Source organism: Rhineura floridana, chromosome 4, assembly GCF_030035675.1.
Source record: "Rhineura floridana isolate rRhiFlo1 chromosome 4, rRhiFlo1.hap2, whole genome shotgun sequence".
NCBI lineage: Eukaryota > Metazoa > Chordata > Lepidosauria > Squamata > Rhineuridae > Rhineura > Rhineura floridana.
In genome coordinates, this window is record NC_084483.1 from 60,911,645 (window position 1) to 60,934,851 (window position 23,207).

The 23,207-nt window shown below is 42.2% G+C and overlaps 1 protein-coding gene across 3 annotated transcripts in view; it reads left to right on the forward strand.

Moving 5' to 3' along the window:
• The window catches only part of CD109 (CD109 molecule), a 148,956-nt gene that overhangs the window by 55,421 nt on the left and 70,328 nt on the right, over positions 1–23,207 (forward strand). For all 3 annotated transcript variants that reach the window (XR_009762180.1, XM_061623137.1, XM_061623138.1), the window contains exons 14-20: positions 1,294–1,470; positions 4,642–4,794; positions 7,201–7,275; positions 7,581–7,641; positions 7,823–7,952; positions 11,984–12,098; positions 22,070–22,183. Coding sequence is in view for 2 of the 3 variants with exons in the window: in XM_061623137.1 (XP_061479121.1) it covers positions 1,294–1,470; positions 4,642–4,794; positions 7,201–7,275; positions 7,581–7,641; positions 7,823–7,952; positions 11,984–12,098; positions 22,070–22,183 (825 nt within the window). In the remaining variant the exon portion in view is untranslated. The remainder of the gene's footprint in view (positions 1–1,293; positions 1,471–4,641; positions 4,795–7,200; positions 7,276–7,580; positions 7,642–7,822; positions 7,953–11,983; positions 12,099–22,069; positions 22,184–23,207) is intronic.

Genomic DNA, 23,207 nt, shown 5'->3' on the forward strand with positions numbered 1-23,207 from the left:
CCTCCGCTGGTGTACCCAGACAGACCTGACTTCACTGCCACCCTGGTCCATCCCTTCATCATCCTGGTATTGCAGTGATGGCTACTTCTGAAAGTTATCAGAGCTAGACATACATTTTATATCTTTAAGGAGTTTTAGAGGCTGCTTAAAAGAAGTACATTAAGGCTGCAATCCTAATCGTGTCTACTTAGAAGTAAGTCCTATTGAATTCATTGAGGCTTACACCCAGGTTAGTGAGGTTAGGGTGCAGCCCATGAGATCAGTCAATCTAGTTTTACTGAAATAATAATGAACAAGCCCAGATAGTATTCCCTGTGGTATTAATATTCTAGATTTAGGAAAAGACATTATTCTCAAATAAGATTTTTCTCCCCCAATCAGAACTAGTGATTAGAAATGAAAGATATTTTTAAAGGTTTTCTTTTTTATTCTATTTTATGATATAACCAAAAGAACTTCAAAAATTAAACTTAATATTTAACTCCATCAATTAGATTTGCTCTTTTTGTTTTTAAATTTGCTTTGGTGAGCATGCTGAACGATCCAAATCCCAGCTGGGCAGTGCTGGGATGTGATGGAGCTGGCACAGAGTTTGGGCTCAGATTGGGCCCAATGCTGTCAAGTGACAGCAGTGTCTGGTTCGGGTTCTCAGGTTAGCACAGCCTGTTGGTTCTGGGGCTTTCTGCCAGCTACTGCCAGTGGGGATCCTATGCACAGCACTTCTGCATGACACGTCTTTCAGCAGACGGAATACAGAGTTTTGTGCTGCTGTGATGCTGGCATCATTTAATGGGCAGAGGCCAGCAGGAACACCTTCACTCAGTCCAACCCCCCGCCACCTGGTGGAAAGAGGGTTAGATTGCAGCCTAATTAACTATAGTTTTAGGCTGCAATCCTGGGAAGCAAGTTTCATTGAACTCAGTGAGGCTTTCCTCTAATAATAATAATAATAATAATAATAATAATGTAGAGGATTGCATTGTTAATTGATTTATCAACTGTTTAAACTGATGAAACTTTAATCTTGGATTAAAATCTATTATTAGTGGCTGTCTACATTTTCCCCCTGGTTTTTCTTTAAGGAACTTTAAAAAAAGAAAACTTTAGATCATGAATCTGTAGGCAAAGAGCTATTCATGTTAGAGTCCCTATTATGTTTGAGGTGCTTTCATAGATAACAAATGTTAAATTTTGTTAAATAAATAAAAATAAATGTTAAATTGTGAAATTTGTGACAATTTCAGTTGCAACTCAGCTTGTAGGTAGATTAACTAACTTCATTTTTTCACCAAGGTGGTGTCTAAAGAACAAATTGTGGCTGTAGGTAAAAATAATTCTGCAACATTCACTTTAACACCAGAACATTCTTGGGCTCCTACAGCATGCATAATTGCTTACTATGTGAGTGATAATGGTGAAGTAATTAGTGATGATCTCAATATTCCTGTTCAGCTTGTCTTTAAAAACCAGGTAAGTTTATAGTACTTCCTTTTGCGGACTATTTCACTAGCTGAAGTCTGTTTTAATTGCTTGTTAATATCTTTCAGGGTCTACAATAAGTTTCCTGTATTATACAGCCACAAGAGTGGCTGTATACTATACTCAGCATGGATTTTTCGCATACCTCAGTGTTAAATAGAAAATACCCCCCATGCCATTCTGATGCTTCCCATAAGCTGATTTCAAAACAAAACCTTACAAAACCTATAGTCCTGAACTCAGAAATGCTTGCTTAATTAACCCTCTCAATTTTCATGGTGATGCACAAAACAGTCAGAAAGAATCAAAAGTTCAAAGTGTAAAAAGAGATTGAAAAAAGCCAGACCACTTTTGGACTTTTTTTCTGTCAGAGTTCTAATAATTTGTTGAAATTAATTAAAAATCACCCATATTCACAGAGTACCTGTAATCCTACTACTGACCTTGCCCCATACTCTAACCTTCGTGTTCTGCAGTTTAAAAGTTAAAAAAATGCCTGGCTGAGTTTTAATTAATTTAAGAAATTTAGCATTGAATTCAATGATAATGTTGGGCATGCTCAGTAAGAACCAACTGTCAGTGTTCAGACTCACAGCTGCTTGGCTTGGGTGATCAGGGGGCCACACCCACGCTAGACCTTTATTTCACTTGAGACAGTTATGGCTTCCCCCAAAGAATCCTGGGAAGTGTAGTTTGTGAAGGGTGCTGAGAGGAGACTCTTATTCCCCTGACAGAGCTTCAGTGGCTAGAGTGGTTTAACAGTCAGCCACTCTGATTGTAGCTCTGTGAGGAGAATAGAGTGTCTCCTAGCAACTCTCAGCACCTTTCACTAACTACACTTCCCAGGATTCTTTGGGAGAAACCATGACTGCCTGAAGTGAAATAAAGGTCTGGTATGGATGTGGCCAGGGACAGTTTGGTTTAAATTTGGGTGGGAGGCTTTATGTGCCTGCTGTAGTATAAAAAGTTGGGGGAAACCCTGAAAAAGAATGATACTGTTCACAATGTTTTCCTTTTGGAAAGGAAAGAGGCTTCCCTTCTGCCCAGTGCCCACCCACCCAATCTTCTCTCCTCCCCCCTCCTCTCCCTCTTCCTCCCCTCCTCCTCCCATTCCTCCCCTCCTCCTCCCATTCCTCCCCTCCTCCTCCCATTCCTCCCCTCCTCCTCCCCTCCCTGCCCTTCTCCCAGGTCAGTTTCACCTATCCTAACCATGATTGCACAGGAGTAAATCCCACTGAACTCAAAAAGAATGCAAATGATCAAACCTATCCTCCCTCTTGCCCCTTCTCTCCTCATTCCTTCATCCCTCCCTTCCCCTCCCCATCTCCTTCCAATCCCTTCCTTTCCCTCCCCTCCCCCTCCCCCACAATTCCATAAAATGTGTTGTAGCAGTAATGCTATCCTCCCAACACTGGTGTTGCTGTAGCTTACCTGGGCAGGGTAGCAGCAATGTCAGGGCTCTGTGGATGCATCTGCAGAGCCAATCTGCCACTCACACCAGTGAACTTGTGCAGCCCACCCTCATCACCCCTCTGCCTTACTTCTGTATTGGTGAAATCCTTGATACCTGTGGCTGTACATGTACTTTAAAAGTATATTCCTGTAATATGGGGATTAACAACAGGACAACAAAAATGGATTTTAAAAGCCCGTATGGTCGCTAAGAGACTTGTGCTTCGAGCCTGGAAGGATAAATACTCACCATTTATTACACAATGGTCTGAAGACTTTAACACCCTTGCTATATTTGATCGTTCTATAAATGATCTGTAAACACCAGTTTCGTTTGGATACCTATTTGAACATTTAGATGGCATATATTGATCTGTAAATTAAGATGGATATATTGATGCTTGTCCTGTTAATATGAGCTGACAGGTATTTTTTTAACCCCTTTTTCTCCCTTTCCAGTTTTTTTCTCTCCTTTCCCCCCTCCTGTTCTTTTAACAAATTTGCAAAAAAAAAAAAAAATCAATAAACAAACATCCCCACCCATCTGTCCAGGTAAGCTTTAGCGATGCTGATATAGGGAGAGCAGCTCTGTGGCGCTACTCCACCTCAACAGCCAATGCTGCTATAACAGTTCTGCAAGGAATTGCAATGCTCGATTTCCTTCAGCTACTGTGTTGCCATAAAACAGGATGGGGAGCCTGTGGCCCTTCAGATGCTGCTGGACTACAAACTCCCATTGATGGGACTTAAGTCCAACAAACTCTATATGGCCACAGATTCCCCCTCCCTGCCATTAACATTGCTGGTAAGGAGCAAAGTTTATATATGAAGGAATATGCGTTCTACACAGTGCTTGTATTTATTTACATATTTATGTTCAATTTAAAAGCAAACCTAAACCCATAGTTACTAATTTTATTTTCTTTGGATTTTGAGCATTTCTTCATGAGTAACTATTGGGCAATTTCTCTCCCTACTTATTCCAAACATGTCATTTAAAAAAAGGTAAATGATAGATGAGTAGGTGTAGATTGCCAAGAATCAAATTCCCCTCCTAGCTCTCTGTTTTGACCCAACTTGCTTTAAAACAAAAACAAAAAACTTGCTACCTCCAGTCCCTTTTAGGCCCTGTAATATCCGTTTGCCTCTTCTAATTTTGCTTCATCCTTCTTTCTCTCTCCTCCAAGGATGGTTCTTTCGCTCCTACTTCTTTGGGTCAAAGTAAATGTGATATCAAGAGATCCATGGTTGGAGATCCTACTTTTTTTTTTTAATTGAAGGGATTCACATTGGGGCTGTGTAAATTGAGTGAGGAGTTTGTACCATACCACTTTTGTAAGTTGTCCTGACCTGCTGGTTGCCCCACAGGGAAAACATGTAGCATCCCAAAGAGAGAAACTTTGAAATAATAGTGTGATTTAAATTGGGGAAATGGCATGTATTGAAAGGGTTACCCTCCCTCTCCAACACCATGACCACAATCAGAACCCCACTCCTATGACTGTATTTAACTTTTTTGTTTGTTTTTTAAAGACAGTGCTCTGAACATGGATCTCAAGTGTCACATCTGGTTTGGCTCTTCTAAAGTTTCAAGACCAATCAGATTCTTAGTTGCATCAAGCTAAATGCAGGGGTAAATGCCTAAATGAAAGTAACTGCTCATTCTAATTCAGCTGTTGCATATTAAAAACTTAAATGTTTCCCCCATAGATTAATATGTATTGGAATAAAAATAAAGCTCGGCCTTCTGAGGAAGTCACTCTCAAAATCAGTGTGACGGAACCAAAAACAGCTATAGGACTTCTAGTTGTTGACAAAAGCACAAAGCTCCTGGGGAAAAGAAGTGACATCACAGAGGATGCTGTAAGTTTTTAAAAGAAAAAATATGTTTGTGAAGTGTTTTTAGAGCTGTGTAGAAGCAGCAGTTAGGTTTGATTGTGAGTCATGCCGCTATAATGTTAAAATAGTAAAATCAAGTCATTAGGTTGTTGGTAGTACACTTTGTTCCTTTGAGGTACATGGCAATTCTCAATTATTTCTCTTCAATGTTGTTGAAATTATTTAGGGGAAAAATGCTTCATTTTCTATTGTCACTTTCCTCCCCCTTTCACTTATGATGTGGTGGTGTCTGGATGCTGCTTAGAATACAAATTGCATGTGTGCTTTCCTGTATGGGAAGCCATTTTGTGTGTAGCAGTTCCCACATGGTTCAGGCCAATTTTTAAACTAGTCGGTAAAACACACCATATTGTGTATTTGATTGGGGGGGGAGTGGTTTGTTGGCATGGTTAAAGTCTTCCTTAAGCAGATGGGAGCCCCTTCATCCAAATGGCTACCAGGTGGGAAGGCACCCACATGATGCATAGTCTCTGTTTCAACCATACCTCTGTGAAGTGAGCCTAAGAAACAAACAAATGGAAGAATCAGTTTGACAAGTAGGAAAGCAGGAAGCAGGGAAAATGATGTATTCTTCTTGTAAGTAACCGAATGAGAGAGGAACTAGAATGAGAGAAAAACATAACCTTGCTGATGCTTTCTGCTTCTGCCTGACACATCTATAGTTTTTGCAGACTTAATCAACTTAAAAAGGATTAACTAAAATAAAAATATATCCAACTGTATATAAGGGAGATGTTCAGGGAAGCTGCACATATAAGTAGTATATTATTACAAATATGGTTCTCCTCAACCTTCCTGAAGCTGTAGGAAGTTCAGGGGTGGCCTTTTTACCGTCTTTGATGACAAAGAGCACTGGAGACTTAAGGTTCGTACAGTTCTGGCCCCTGCAACTCAAAAAATGGAAAAGGTGCAGAAAAGGGCTAGAGCAACTCCTCTATGAAGAAAGGTTACGATGTTTAAGGTTTTTTGTTTAGAAAAAAGATAAAGGGGGAGATGACAGAGCTGTATAAAATTATACATAGTGTAGAGAAAGTGGAGAGAGAACCCAGGGTCATCCAATGAAGCTGAATGTTGGATCATGGAGGATAAAGCTATCAATGGTTACTAGTCATGATGGCCGTGTTCTTTCTCCAATATCAGAGGTAGTATGCCTCTGAATATATGCTGCCAGGATTGTGCTGATGTCTTGCATATGGGCTTCCTGTAGGCATCTTCTCAGCCACTGTGAGAACAGGATGCTGAACTAAATTGGCCTTTGACCTGATCCAGCAGGGTTTTCTAAAATTCTTATGTCTGCGTCGGGATCCCAAAGGACAGCATATCCACTTTAGCAAACTATTTGCTACCCTAAATGCTAAGCCACCACTGACCTACATATCATCTAGGAATAGATGAGCAACTTGGTGATTGTCCTGAAAATTAATTGGGCCGCTAAAGTGTTCCTTCCAAATCCTCAAAAACTCTGCAGGGGCTTTTAAGCATTTGACAGGAAGGCTTGAAAGTTCAGATTGATTCCGGCTCTCCTCTACCTGCTACTCATTTCTCTTCCTCAAGGAAAAAAAGCCTCACCTTGGGGAGGATCCATCATCCTTGGCAGAAAATTATGCTTTGTGCACCATTTATAGCATGTTGTTGGCTGCCAGTGACACTTTGTGTGCTATATTTCACCAGGCATGGAAAGGCATTAAGGACATAAGTTGCCACGAGAGATACACTGAACTTCTCCCCAACTTTGCCCCCTATCATCTGATCTCCTTTACAAAAATGTGCTTTACCACTGAATTCTGGTCCCTCCCTGCTTCACTGTTTAGTTACAGCAGTTGTGTGAAATTTACCCATTCTGCTCTGCTTCAATGGTTTCTGCTTATGGGGGTTGGAAAATGCTGAGCTTGATGATGCCATATCATGCTTCTCCTTTAACTAAATACTACTGGGGGTGAAAAATGGAGAGGTATATGTAGACCATTCATTTAAGATAGTGTGCAGTTTCTGCCATTGCCTGCCCTTCTGAAGATTATCCTTGTTTGCTGTAAGTGGTCAGATGAGACACTATTGACAAACCTGAAGAATGGCAGAGAGATTGGGGGGGGCATTTTAATTGATTCCCATTTTATTTCTGCACTGATTTTGTTGGCAATTCTGTATATACTCAATTAGTCCTCTTAAATGTCTTAACTACAGAATGTGGCATATAACTTATTTTTTGTTAACTTTTATTATTCTTGTGCCTTGCATTTTCACTTTGTTGTCCGTGCAAATAAAACTGGTGTTAAGCAGAGTAATTTTTGTAAAAGCAAGATCCATGTGAGTGTGTTTAATTGGATTTCTGAAAGTTTTCCCCAATTAAAAATATTTACTTTTTAAATTTAGGTACAGCATGAGCTGAGTTTATATAACAGAGAACTTGATTATGGTGCAGCCAGAAATTCATATGGTGTCTTTCAGGTACTGTTTTAAAATGTGTGTGTGAATGTTCTCTTCAGTTGTTGTGGTGTATTAAAGTAAATGCAAGTTTAGTGATATAAGAATAGCACTCAGTAGGCAAGTCCATTCATTAGCATGCCCATGTTTTAAGATGCGGGAAAGCTCATTCCTTTGGGGATACTAGTTTTTGTTTTTTATTCTTCTATACTTAAAACCCTTTTGTTTATTTATGCATGCTTAAAAGAAATTAAATATAGATTGGCAAAATGTGTTCATATGTTGCATATTTTTAAATTGAATGTTTTTTTTATTTATATTGGCTTCAGAAATGCAAACTTTGGGTATTGACTGATGCCAGCCTTCCAGAAGATGAAAACTATGAAGACAGTAAGTAAAAGTCACATCTAGTTTAATATCTTGTTTCTGACCCATGAGATGTAGATCTTAAAGGAAGTGGCACAATTTGTGATGCAGTGTAACTGAGAATGCTGTAGATTCTAAACACTACTTGGCTTAAGTTATATGCAAAATATTTTACAATATTCTCTGTTTGCCTCCCCCCATCCAGTTATGTATTTCAGTCCAGGTTTAGACTTTCAGCATCATCTGGAGCAAACAAATGTGCCTATTGAATTTGGTAGTCCCTATGTAAGGACAAGTTTTCCAGAGACATGGATTTGGCGTGAAATCACAGCAAGGTAAAAACTAATGGGGAGACAGATGGCTTTTCTTTACACATTCTTATTAGAGGACAATTAATGTATCTTTGTGCATATTGCCAGTTTTGCATTATTACTGATAGTTTTGATTTTGATATTTGATTGTTGTATTTTTTTTTGTAGCCTGACCTGAGGTCTATGGATAAAGTGTGAGATATAAATTATAAAACCTCTAGGTAAACTTTAGGTTTGATTACTGCAATGTGTTATAGCCTTTGAAGACAGTTCAGAAACTGCAGCTGGTATAGAATTCAGCTGCCAGATTGTTAACTGGCACAGGACGGTTGGAACATATAACACCTATTCTGATATGACAGCCCTGGCTGCCAATTAGTCCCAAGCTCAATTCAAAGTGCTGGTTTTGACCTATAAAGCCTTGAGTGGCTCAGGACCCCAATACTTCAAGTGCTGCCTCTCCTCACATGAACCAACCTAGACCATGTGTTCTTCATCTGAGGCCCTTCTCCATGTCCCCTCCAAAGGAAGGTGAGGTGGGTGGCCATAGAAGAATGGGCCTTTTCTGTGGTGGCTTCCCACTTGTAGAATTCTCTTTACAGGAAAGTACGCCTGGCTCCATCATTTTTATTTTTATCTATCATCATATCTATTTTTAGGTGCCAAGTGAAAACCTTCCTTTCCCCTCCCTGTCTTTTGGTCCTTTAAAGGCTTTAGGTATCAATGTCTTCTTTTAAAGTGGCAGGTCTTGCAAGACCTGTCTTTATTTGTACTGATCTGTTTTTAAGTTGTTTGTTTTAATGGGCTTGTTATAATTGGTTTGAAGCTTATGATTATAAATTGCTTTGGGTTGCTTTGCAAGGAAAGCAACTAATACCAGAGCTTGGAAAAGTTACTTTTTTGAACTACAACTCCCATCAGCCCCAGCCAGCATGGCCACTGGATTGGGCTGATGGGAGTTGTAGTTCAAAAAAGTAACTTTTCCAAGCTCTGAAATACTAATAGTTATACTAATACTAATGTTGTTGTTAGGTGCCTCCAAGTCGACTACGACTTATGGCGACCCTAATACTAATAATATAATAAATAAATGTTTAAATGCACTGATTAGTGGAGATTTTAAACTAAAAAACCTCTGCTGTCATTAATAACTTGTATTATAGTACAGAAGTTAGATTAACTCATGTTTCACATAAGGGTGGACTATGGATTACCCATGGTATGGAGTTTTCATGCTTAGGCATCACTCAGGTATTTGAGGATCAGTCCAGATTTGGACTCTCCAGGATTTGGTTTTCTATAGTGGTTTTCCTTCAGAAATAATCCACCCACACAGCCATGTCCCATTTGGAAACCACATGCTGTATTGGCCATTGCTCCAGTGTTTTTGTTCTGAACTAAGATGGGTGTTGTTGCTGTTATATGCCTTCAAGTCGATTACGACTAATGGCAACCCTATGAATCAGCGACCTCCAAGAGCATCTGTCATGAACCACCCTGTTCAGGTCTTGTAAATTCAGGTCTGTGGCTTCCTTTATGGAATCAATCCATCTCTTGTGTGGCCTTCCTCTTTTTGTACTCCCTTCTGTTTTTCCCAGCATTATGGTCTTTTCTAGTGAATCATGTCTTCTCATTATGTGTCCAAAGTATGATAACCTCAGTTTCATCATTTTAGCTTCTACTAATAGTTCTGGTTTAATTTGTTCTAACACCCAATTATTTGTCTTTTTCACAATCCATGGTTTGTGCAAAGCTCTCCTCCAACACCACATTTCAAATGAGTTGATTTTTCTTTTATCCACTTTTTTCACTGTCCAACTTTCACATCCATACATAGAGATTGGGAATACCATGGTCTGAATGATCCTGACTTCATTGTTCAGTAATGCATCTTTGCATTTGAGGACCTTTTCTAGTTCTGTCATAGCTGCCTTCCCCAGTCCTAGCCTTCTTCTGATTTCTTGACTATTGTCTCCATTTTGGTTAATGACTGTGCCAAGGTATTGATAATCCTCGACAAGTTCAATGTCCTTGTTGTCAATTTAAAGTTACATAAATCTTCAACAAGCCTTTTGAGACCTTATCCCAGTCTACTTCTGTGTTGGAATTGCTTTTTAATGTGTTTTTAAACCTTTTTTAAACAATGTTTTTAAACCTTTTTTTAAAGAGTTCTTCAAAACTTAAAAAAAAAGTTTTTAAAGTTGTTTTGGTTTAATGTATTTTAAAGTCCATTTTTATGATGTTTTAAAGTGTTTTTAGTGCTTTTGTTTGCCGCCCTGGGCTCCTGCTGGATTAATTAAGTTCACGGTCCCTCTCCAGCTTGAGAAAGCCATAAACAAGTCCACCTGGCAGAGCAGGAGTGTGGGACAAGCTGGATTGTTTTGGTTACTTGAACTTTTCTCAGGCTCTGTGTTTGAACATAGAGTGAAACATTTCTTAGACACTGTCAGAAAGCCTGTACTTTAAGCTCTTCAGATTCTAATGCTAAGCAATAACAGTGAGCAGAAGCAATCAGCACCCCAATAACTCAGGGGTATGAGACATGAATTATGGGACAGAGGCCATGCACATACCATTCTAAGCCTCCTCATTTTACATCTAGATTCTTCTGGAAACATGTGGCAATACATAGTTCTGCATAAAATCTTTCCAATTCCTCTTCTGTGTTTGCTGTTGGAGCATAGACTTGGATGATGGTTATGTTAATAGGTTTCCCTTTAAATCTCATTGATATCACTCGCTCAGACCTTGCGTTGTAGCTCCTAATTGCTTTTGCTACATCACTTCTCACTATTAAAGCAACCCCATTTCTTCTTAATTTCTCATTTCCTGCATAAAATATTTTGTAGTTGCCTGATTGAAAATGTCCCATTCCCGTCCATTTTAATTCACTCATGCCAAGTGTTGTAATGTTGATACATTCCATTTCTTGCTTGACAATTTCTAACTTTCCCTGATTCATGCTTCTTGCATTCCATGTTCCTATTGTGTGCGTTGAATAACTCCGGACTCTCCTTTCGCATTTGTGCGCATCAGCCTCTGGGCTTCCTTTCGGCTTCCTTCATTAGCCACAGCGCTACTTGTCCTTTGTTCTTCCCCAGTAGCTCGGTGAGTGCCTTCTGACCTGGAGGTCTCATCTTCCAGCACTATCTCGTGTTTCATTTTGGATACTCTGTTCATAGGGTTTTCATGGTAAGAGGTATTCAGAGGTGGTTTACCATTGCCTTCCTCTGAGTTTGGATGCATCTTAGTCTGGTGTCTCAGCTTTGACCATTCCTCCTTGGGTGCTCCTGCTAGGAGTCTAGCATCTTGGTCTAGACTCCTAACAGCATTGCTGTCAGCTTCTTCGACACTCTCAAACCCCTTCACCATGTTAAGATGTGCATCCTAGAGGGGGAAGGTGGGTGAGACCTTCCCATTTTATACACAGCCTTGTCTAACTGGCTGCTACTGCTATCAGGCAGTGGATGGAGTTTCTCCTTAGCTTTTGACACTTACGTTTGAGAGCTTCCCACTAAGTGGGCATCCATGCCAACCACCCATATGTACTGTATGGCTGTTTGTAGGCCACTCCTGAAGAATGATGCATGCAAGCAAGAAATGTGTTCAAATGTCACAGGTAATGAGAAGGGCAAAATACCTTTTGAATTTAATTAGACAAATATTGTAAAGTGTAAAGCAGGAGTGCACAGTTGTAAACATATAGCAGACATGAGCTGGGGGCATGCAACCAATCTGGGACCCTTAGCATAAGTCCACTTTACAAATACTTCATGTTTACAAACATGTATTTTTGCTTCACACTTCAATATGTCTTCTCCAAAACACCAGTGTACCTGTGGCAAACACTGTTGCCCCAGAAAATATGAATTGATTCTTGGAGCTTATGTAGAAACTGAATGCTTAGCCCTCATTTGTATCTTTGCAAATCTTTCCTCAAGGAATTAACCTGATATAGCGAAAATTAATAACTACCAGGAAAATCATCCAGGAGCTACTGACCATTATCAATGTTACCCTTTTGGAATTTTGCTTCTGCTTTCTTTTCATCTTAGATCTACTGAAACAACAGTGAATGTCACTGTTCCAGATACCATTACGTCCTGGATAGCCAGTGCATTTATAATATCTGAAAACCTTGGATTGGGTGTGGTGAAAATGCCCATTGAGGTAACAAACCATTATTCAATTCTAATTTAATTCCAGCAATCTAATCTGCTTTGCAGCCTTCAAGTATACAGCACTTCAAGCACTGCTCACTTGCAAGAGCACAGATTCTGTGTAATAGCCCTTTATAGTAATGAAGTCAATTTAATTTTTTTATGTTATCCATAATCAATTGATTCTAAGGCAGTTTATAACAATATCCAAACAAAGTGTAAAATGCAACATATGCTGTCCATTCAAAGCAAAAAGATTTCTAGGTAAGGGGATATTCTCTAGTAGAATATGTGGCTAATGAATCAGATATTCCAGTGAGAAACCCCAAGATCTGAACAACTTTCGCCCAGTCTCAAATTTGCCATTCTGAGGCAAGGCGGTTGAGCGGGTGGTGGCAAAGCAGTTGCAAGCGCACTTGGAGGAAGTGGATTATCTGGATCCATTTCAATCGGGCTTCAGGCCTTGACATGGGACTGAAACAGCCTTGGTCGCCTTGGTAGATGATATGAGGAGGGCGTTGGATAGGGGCGAATGCACCTTCCTTGTCCTCCTTTATCTCTCAGCGGCTTTCGATACTGTTGACCACGTTATTCTCCTGGACCGCCTGAAGAGGTTAGGCATGGGGGGCACTGTATTGCAGTGGTTCCATTCCTTCCTCTCTGGTAGGTACTAAAGAGTGGCATTGGAGGATGAGGTCTCGGATCCTTGGCCTCTCACTTGTGGGGTGCCACAGGGTTCCATCCTCTCCCCGATGCTGTTCAACATCTATATAAAGCCGCTGGGGGCAATCATCAGGAGATTTGGGCTGCAATGTCATCAGTATGCGGATGACACGCAGCTCTATCTCTCATTTAAATCTTCACCGAGGTTGGCTGTAGAAACCCTGTCCAAGTGCCTGGAGTCGGTGAGTGGCTGGATGGGAAGGAATAAGCTGAAGCTGAACCCTGACAAAACTGAGGTACTGTTTGTGGGAGACAAGGGAAGGCTGGGGGATGTGGACCTGGTGCTCAATGGGGTATGATTGCCCCTGAAAGACCAGGTCCGCAGCCTGGGGGTCATTCTTGACTCCCAGCTGTCCATGGAGGCTCAAGTCTCGGCTGTGAGCCGGGCGGCGCAGTATCAACTCCATCTGATACTGAGGCTGCACCCCTACCTTCCCAACCATCTGCTCCCACCGGTGGTACATGCCCTGGTCACCTCTCGCCTAGACTACTGTAATGTGCTCTACGTGGGGTTACCCTTGAAAACGGTCCGGAAGCTGCAACTGGTACAGACCAGGTCCGCAGCCTGGGGGTCATTCTTGACTCCCAGCTGTCCATGGAGGCTCAAGTCTCGGCTGTGAGCCGGGCGGTGCAGTATCAACTCCATCTGATACGGAGGCTGCGCCCCTACCTTCCCAACCATCTGCTCCCACCGGTGGTACATGCCCTGGTCACCTCTCGCCTAGACTACTGTAATGTGTTCTACGTGGGGTTACCCTTGAAAACGGTCTGGAAGCTGCAACTGGTACAGAATGCGGCGGCTCGTCTGATTAAAGGCAGCCGCCGGCAAGATCACATCACTCCAGTGCTGAAGGAGTTGCACTGGCTACCGGTTGTTTACCGGGCCCAATTCAAGGTGTTGGTTTTGACCTTTAAAACCCTACACGGTTTTAGCCCAGTCTATCTGAAGGAGCGCCTCCAGCATCTTCAGGGATGCCGCTCAACAAGATCAGCCTCAGAAGACCTTCTCTCGATCCCACCGGTTAAAACAGCTAGACTGGTGAGGACTCTAGAGAGGGCTTTTTCAATAGTGGCCCCCACCCTGTGGAACTCTCTCCCAAATGATCTCCGCCATGCCCCTTCTATGATGAGCTTCCGCCGGGCCTTGAAGACCTGGCTCTTCAGGCAGGCTTTTGGGGTGGGTTAGGTTTTTACTGTTATGGTTTTAAATTTTAACGTTTTAATGTATTGTTTTTTATCTTGTACGTCGCCCAGAGTGGCTGGACAAGCAGCCAGATGGGTGACTAATAAATTTAATAAATAAATTTAATAAATAAAATATGTACAGTATATTTCAAGCACCTCTAGGATAATGGGGTATCCCACCCTGGGCTCCTTTGGTGGGATATAAATTGAACTGATGATGATGATAATTTTACTTGTGCTAAGTGCATGCTTTTGTGTATGTGGGTGGCACAGAGGGAAGGAAAATCATCAAAGAGGGTGATTTGATCATATATAGATAGCTGGGTTTGGGTCAAGCATGTGATAGTGACTCATCAGCCCGGTATAAATATTGCTATTGTCCCAGTGCGCTCACGTGTTTGGGAAGAGTCAGTGGCTATGGTATAAAAATGGAAATGGACTGCCTTCAAATTGATCCCCACTTATGGCTACCCTATGAATAGGGATTTCATGGTAAGTGGTATTCAGAGGGGGTTTACCATTGCCTCCCTCTGAGGCTAGTCCTCCCAAGCTGGCTACGGCCTGCTCAGCTTGCCACAGCTGCACAAGCCAGCCCCTTCCTTGTCTGCAACGGCCAGCTGGGGGGCAACTGGGCTCCTTGGGACTATGCAGCTTGCCCACGGCTGCACAGGTGGCAGGGCACGTAACCCCTGAGCCACTCACTGTGGGGGTGATCTTTAGCTGGCCCTTTACACCGAGGAGACATGAGCGGGGATTTGAACTCACAGACTCTAGACTCCCAGCCAGGCTCTACCCTGGTATAAGTGGGTACTAATAACATTGGCACTGTAGTCAAGAGAGGTCCTGGAGGCCAAATGTGAGTTGTTTGGTACAAAGCTGAGATCCAGAGCCTCTATTTTTTTTAAAAAAAAAACATACTACCTGTGCCACATGTGAGGCCTTTGGTGAAAGTCAACAGATGTTGAGGAATATCTAATCGCTCCATGTCTTTAAGCTGAGAATGAGATAGATACTGTCAACAAGCATGTAGGACCTAGCAGAAGCCATTCAAAATTTGGGAAGGAGAAGTCACAGTGAAAAAGTAGCAAATGGGAATGTGTTAAGCACCTTCTCCTTGCTATGTTGCCACTCTGTGATCTGGAGTCTGTGGACTCCAGAAGCCACTTGGCTTATAGCAGAGATGGGCAACCTGCAGCACTAGAGCCATATGTGGTCCATGGTCTAATTTCAAAAGCCCTCTGCAAGCAATCAGTTCAGACCTCTGGCAGGAACATTGTTTCCCTTGGCAGCCCAGTGGGCAGGGAGAGCAAAAGAGAAGGGTGGCAGAAAGAAAGAAGACAGGGTGGCAGAATGAGTAAAATGGGTTGCTCCCTCACTTTTGTCTCTGGCTCTGCCCATGCCTGGATCTGGGCAGAGTTCAAGATGTAGTACCAACACAGAAGGCCCTATATAGCTCACAGCTTAAGAGACCACCTTATTCCTTATATACCCAGTAGGTCATTGTGGTGTGTGGGAGAGCTTTTCCTGCACGTTCCAAAGATATTAGAAGCCTACTCTACAGTAACTCGGAGTAGGGATTTTATTGTGGATGACTGTTCTGTGGGAATAGAATTCCTGTTGAATTCAGGAGCCCACTACCTGCACTTTCTGGAAACATTGGAATACATTTTTGTTTCAAAACACCTTCCCGGATGGATGAATTGGTCTCTGCCATGGATGTCTACATTGGGTTTTTTAAAAAAAGATAAATGGCTGTTTTCTGTGTTTTAACTGTTTTTAGCTGTTTTTATAGTAGTGTGTATGTCACCTTGAGATGTGTGTGTGTGTGTGTGTAAGGCAATATATAACTCAATAATTTTGCCTTGTCCACAGTCAGCATGCAGCCCCTAACAAATTACCTTGAGGAAATGTGACAGAAAAATGTGTCCCATGCCTTCCTTAATTCTTTAATGAAAAGGATTTATAATCCATCCTTCATCCAGAGGTGTCAGGACAGAAATTCACTCTGCCCAATCTTATTTTAAAACAAGGGCAGGTTGGTATGGAAGAAGGCATCCTTTCAGACATTTGGGGCCTGAGTTGTTTAGGGCCTTAAACATTACCATTAAAGTTAAATTTGGGCCTAGAAGACAATAGGCAACTGGTATGATTGTTTCAGAATTGATGTTATATGTGAACACACAGGGTACCTGCTAGCACATTGGCATTTTGCACCACTCATAATTTCAGGACCGTTTTCGAGGGCAGCCCTATGTAGAGTGCATTACAATAGTCCAACATGAATGAACTATGATGTCCAGGATTTAGACTCAGGGTTGTAACAAAAAACTAGATGATTCCTTCCTCTAAACAGCCTTTCCCAACCTTTGGGTCCCAGGATGTTGCCAGACTACAGTTCCCATAATTCCTGACCATTGGCCATGTTGGCTGGAGTTGATGGGAGCTGTAGTCCAGCAACATCTGGGAACTCAAAGGTTGGGAAAGCCTGCAGGAAGGAATCATCTAGGTTTTTGTTACACATGGTCGGAACTTGGAGTGGGACTTCCATTTGCTCTGTGATGCTCCCAACCAGGTGTAAACACAATCTCGTCAAAAATTGTGGGGTCTGGAAGTGGCTGATGGTCCATTATCTTCACACTGCCTCAGCTGCCATTTATGCTGTTACCGGGAAAGCAATGGGGAAGAACTGAGCAAGAGAGGAGGATCAGCAGCAGGACAAGTGAGCTGGCTAGAAGAGACCTATTATTCTAGACAGAATTAAAACAGTGGTAAGCTGGGTTTGTAGCCCATCCTTGTTTCTGGGAGAGAGGTTTTCTTAGTAAACTGGAAGGATTGAGTAAAGGAAAAGATTGCAGGAAGTAGTTAGGCATTAGAGGGCACTCCAGTCTAAGAAAAATGATACAAGACTTTGGATTAGTTGAAAGCATCACTATAAAAACAAGAGTTAGGGTGAGTTGAAAGCATCACTATAAAAATAGAATTTAAAATAAAGATAACCTTTTGTTGCCTCAGTGATGAGTCCTGTTGCCTAAATGATATTGGATATCCTGGAACCCTAGTTCCCCACCTCCAATGGCTTGTGCTCTGAGGGAGGCAGAAGCAGTGGGATTTCACTTCCACATGCACAAGTAGCTTGGCTTGAAAACAGGCCTGCTTAATGTCTGTATTAGATAAGTAGATGGAAAGCATTATTAAGGCTGCATGTCTGTCCTTACTTTACTGAGAATAAGCCCTAATGGACTTGCTTTTGTATAGACTTCTAGACCTAGCACCATAAGGGTAAATGAGCAGTAATGACCAACTGATCTTTCCTAGTCTGGCTGATTGGAGGCTGAATCTTTTGCAAACTCTGACATAACTTTTGCTACCCTCTGTAAAATGGCCAGTGAGATTTCAGCTCCCCAGGCCAAAGAATCCACCAAACACACTAGTGTAAAATTAGGGAACACCCAGGAAGCTTCAGTGATAATGGGTGTGTCCTCTCATTTAGACTGAGAGGTGTTGTAGCCAACTTGGAAGGAAGTAGGAGAGTAATGCTACCTTTTTGTGTGGCCACTGTTGCTCTTGGTCTTCCTATCCAGCTTAATGGCACCCCCCACCACCAACAACACACACAGAAGAAGAGAGCATTACAGAGGCATCCTGGGCACCTTGTACTTTTGTGGAGGGTACCTTCTGGCACTGAAGTGATGACACCCATGGTACTTCTGACTTGCCAAGTGCTCTGTGGTGGGAGAGAGTCACTGGTGGGCCTATAAATGTATTATTTTAGAAAAGTTTTCTAATTTTTTTTCTAAAAATGGGCTCTTACTGGAAGTACAACAGTACTTCCCCCCTGACCTTCCCCAAATCTTTTCCAGAGGTTTGGGGAGCTCCTAGAATAGATTTAGGGGGCATGTGGGGGGAATGAGAGGGGGGAATGGCAATTATTGCACTGACAGAACATGGTGCTTAATGTTACTTTGGATACAAACTGTATTTATTAGTGAATCTCATGAACAATATTTAGCGTCAAATCTGAGATTATAATCAAACAAAAAGAGTGGTTGAGTTTGGGTCCAGGTTTTCCACCTGGCAGTTATGCATGAAAATGAAACATTTGATTATAAGCATCACCTCATTCAGGAATTTGGATTTGGATCTTAAATTTTATTTCAGTCTCGTATGAGATTAAGCTCAATATTATTTATTTATTTCTGAATGTAATTTGGCAGAGATTGATCTTGATGATTTCGGACTTTATGAAAGTGTATGCTTGGCTGCACATGCCTGCAGTTGAGTAGTCTTTAACAACTACACAGCCAATATTCATTTCAGTTCTTACAATGACTTAATTTTCCCCTTGTACATTGTTGGATTGCTCAGTTCCTGTTCAGAGTTCCATATGATGAAAACATATTATACATTATAATAAATAAATAATAATAAATAAAATTTTATTTCTAAGCCGCCTATCTGGCTGCATGAGCGGCCACTCTAGGCGGCGTACAGATTAAAATAACATACAATATATAAAATACACATATAAAACCGAGAGCCTTAATACAAATTTAAACTAAGATCACCCATAGCCAAAACAGATAGGGATCTAGTAGGCCTGCCTGAATAGCCAGGTTTTCAAAGCTTGGCGAAAACTCGGCAGGGAGGGGGCATGGCGAAGATAATAAGGCAGAGAGTTCCAGAGGGTGGGGGCCATGATCGAAAATGCCCTCTCTCTGGTCCGCACCAGCCTAGCTGTTTTAACTGGTGGGACCGAGAGAAGGTCTTGAGTGGCTGATCTCGTCAGGCGGCTCAATTGTTGATGCTGGAGGCGTTCCTTCAGATAAACTGGGCCGAGACCGTATAGGGCTTTAAAGGTTAATACCAACACCTTGAATTGGGCCTGGTAGACAACTGGTAATCAGTGTAGGTCTTCTAACACTGGAGTGATGTGATCACGGCGACGGCTGTTCTTAATCAAACGTGCCGCCGCGTTCTGTACCAGCTGTAATTTCCGGACCGTTTTCAAGGGTAACCCAACGTAGAGCGCATTACAGTAGTCCAAGCGAGAGGAGACCAGGGCATGCACCACCCGTGGGAGGAGATGAACAGGAAGGTAGGGTCGTAGCCTCTGTATTAGATGTAATTTATACCAAGCTGCCCGGCTCACTGCCAAAACCTGAGCCTCCATGGACAGCTGGGAATCCAGAATGACGTCGAGGCTGCGGACCTGGTCCTTCAGGGGCAATTTTACCCCATTGAGCACCAGGTCTCTATCTCCTAACCTTCTCCTATCTCCCTCAAGCAGCACCTTGGTCTTGTCAGGGTTTAGTTTCAGCCTATTTCCTTCCATCCATTCGCTTACTGACTCCAGGCACTTGGAAATGGACTCCACAGCCAACTCTGGTGAGGACTTAAACGAGAGATAGAGCTGGGTGTCATCTGCATATTGGTGACACCGCAGCCCAAATCTCCTGATGATGGCTCCCAGCGGCTTTACATAGATGTTGAATAGCATGGGGGAGAGGATAGAACCCTGTGGCACACCACAGTTGAGAGGCCAAGGGTCTGAAACATCCCCCGATGCCACCTGTTGATGCCTGTCTGAGAGATAGGAACGGAACCACCGTAAAACAGTGCCCCCTATTCCCATTCTCTTCAGGCGATCTAGAAGGATACCGTGGTCGATGGTATCGAAAGCCGCTGAGAGATCCAGGAGGACGAGGAATGTATGTTCTCCCCTATCCAACGCCCTCCTTAAATCATCCACCAGAGCGACCAAGGCTGTTTCAGTTCCATGTCCAGGCCTGAAGCCCGATTGGAACGGATCCAAATAATCTACTTCATCCAAGTGTGTCTGTAACTGATTGGCCACCACTCGCTCGATCACCTTGCCCAAGAATGGTAAATTAGAGACTGGGCGAAAGTTGTTCAACTCTTGGGGATCCAAGGAGGACTTTTTCAGAATGGGCTTTATTACCGCCTCCTTGAGGGCTAATGGCACTGCCCCTTCTTCTAAGGAAGCATTCACCGCTGCCTTGATCCCTTCGCTCAGTTCCTCTTTACAGCCCAAAATGAGCCATGTAGGGCAAGGATCAAGCAAACAAGTGGTCGGCCTCATAGTAGAGAGCACTTTGAGCATTAACACACAAAAATAATATTTTGATAAAAACATATACCTGAGCAATTGCACAGGCTTTATATGCATAGTGTTAATAAGCTTACAGTGTTTATTTTCTTTATTAATCTTTGCTATGGTATAATTTTCCTATTAGATGTTCCTTGTGAACATGATATGATTCAGAAGTGTGAATTGAGACATATATGTACAGTGTGGTTTTCTTCTTTTTCTAGCATCAGCTTCACTGACTCTCTGCCTTCCTTTGCCAACCACACCACAATCCTGAATACATTGGGTTGTATCCAATGTAGTGCTGCTGAGTAGTTCCATCAGTGCAATGATTTCTGCTTGTGCAATGGAACTTCCTCCCTCTTCCCACACACTTCCTAAATCTGTTCTAGGGGTTTTCCCAACCATCCGGAACAGATTTGGAGAGGGTGCAGGGTGCATACAGGGAGGGAGGGAGGGAGGAGTCCTGTTGTGCTAGTAGTAATCCTTGTCCTGACAGTGCCATGGCCCAACCCCCCCATACAGGCAGTGTGGGGTTAAAATGCCCATGTACATGTCTCCCCTGACTCGTGTGTCATGTGAATGACATGCGTGCATAACACACATGACTGCCATCAACTAAGATGGCGGCAAGGCTGTCAGCCCCTTAGGGAAGCCCCTACCACCATCTTGGGTGATGGCAGGCATGCACGCACAGCACCCACAGCATTCACATTGATGTGAGATAGGTGGGGAGTGCGTGTGGGCTTATTGAAGCCTACACTGTCTGTATTGGGAGAGTGCCTGGGAGCTCCCTCTCCACGGTGCACAGTAGGGTCAGGTTGCAGGACCTGATGCTGTTGTGGATCATGTAACAGGAGTGCCACCTTCCCACCCTAAAGAGGGCCCCTCTGTGTCACAGGGACCCTCGGCCAGGGTCCAGCCTGGCTGCCCTCTAGTGCCAGACCTGCCTGACAGGACAAGTTAGTTTAATACTGCCCATTGACTGGTGGGACCGGTGCTTGAATTATGGAGGAAAGCCATTCTTTATTCACACTATCCTTTGCACATGCGGGAAAAGGCCCGCTGTATTACTGGGCTGCCAACTTCTATTTTCAAAAATATTGGTGTCCTGAGTGATACTTGGGTGGGTGGGTGAACTGGGGCAGAAGCTGGTGTATCACCTGCAGAGAATGGAATAATTTGGCAAGCTGCAGTGGAATCTGGTAGGATCTGAAGTTCACTGCCTTTTTAGATGCCAGTACTTTTTGCCTGACATAACATAGCTCTTCTGGTCAGACCAGTAAAATAATACCTGGTTGGCAACCCTACTTGTACCACAACCACAATATTTAATTTGTTTTAATCAAAATATGTTAATATAAATTAGCTTTTCCTCCTGAACCAGTGCTTAAAGTTCTTCTGTGGCAGCTGGCAGGCAGCAGTAAAATTCTTTTTAACTGTAGGTGACATGCACATTTCATACAAGCTCTAAGAACTACCTCATACTGCAGCTATGGAAGGTTCAGGGTCCAAATACAGTGCTGGGCATATAGAGTGTCATAGTTCTGGAAGCTCTTTGCATACGTGGGAGTAGGGAGATGGTGCAGCTGTGTCTTGGAGCTCCATATTCAAACTGGCCTGTGGGCCAGCAGCACCATCATGACATCTGTTTCCTTCATATGGGACATACTTCTTTAACTCTCTATATGTAAGCTTCCAACATTCATATTGTGGTACTTCAAAACCTACAGAATTTGCTATGTGCATGTTGCCCCCAGTTTCCTAGAGGCCTGAACTGCATAGCAGCCTGATACTGGTCCTAAATCCTAATTGGCCAATGAGGCAAGAATGTGTGTTCTTATGAAGATTTGTTGTGGAAAGGTCTAATCAGAGATGGCCTACATTTAAATTGTATTTGATTTAACAACTAAACTATATACCACGAGGGTTCACTGTTGTATAACTTTTTTTTTGTTTTCCAGTTACAAGTCTTCCAGCCCTTTTTTGTTTCCTTAAACCTTCCTCCTAGTGTTACAAGGGGAGAGCAGTTTATACTGGAAGTAAACATCTTCAATTATTTGAAAGAAAACACAGAGGTAAAGTTATTGTTTTGTTTTCTACTATTGGGTAAAATCCAATGGTATCTGTGTGTGAGTAGAATAGACTTCTGCTCACCCAACAGGACTTGCCTTCCATTCCAGCACCTTTCAACCCCTGGAACACCCCCCTCCATTTGCTCTAGAGAGGCCCTTGGAGCAGATTTAAATCTGGATGTGGGTGTAAGTGCTGTAAGGGAAGAGCAGGAAGGGGAAGTCCTGTTGGGTGAATAGAATTTAAACAGCTTTTCAAAATACTCTTTAAGTTTTAAAAGCCTTTCTGACCTCCATGGGAAACTGGTGGTGGTGGAGGCATTTTCCAGGTCATCTCATGCAGAATGCTAACCTCTGAAAAGGACACCCTTCGCCCTTTCGCAATTTCAGATTGGTTTAAGTTAATATGATTTAAACTGAGTTAAGCTGTTTTAAGCTAAAATTAATCCTTTAGAAATATTTTCTTATAAACATTAAGTGTATATATTAAAGCTGCCAACTTGCAAATAATTGCGCTCTTATCATAATGTAATGCAAAAATGAGTTTTTGAAAAAGTGACCAGCGGGCTTTCCTTCTTAAAAGGCAAGCCAAGCATCTATCATGAATTCATTTGTGCTAAAATGATAACAAACAATAACATTAATGTCTCAAATCTTTAATTCTTCACTCCCACAAATGCATATATATTGATATATATATATTATATATATATTTAAGTTGTTCAGTTTTTGGGTAGTTGTGACTTCTGCTCTGTGGTTTGAATATTTTTAACCATAACTGACTTCAGGAAATCACAAATGTCACCCAATGTTCCTTGTTGCCAGAGGGAGATTTTCTCTCACACATGTTATGTTGCTTTTGGTATTTACTCTGTGCTTTCTTCTGTTCTCTGCCCCACCTTCTGGTCGTTATGTGTCACATTTTCAATTTTCCTAGTTCCCAGTTGCCTACTCCCCTTTCTTTCTTGTTTGTATTTTTCTGGAGCGTTGTTAGATATTCTAAGGTTGATGTATGCTGGCCACCCACATT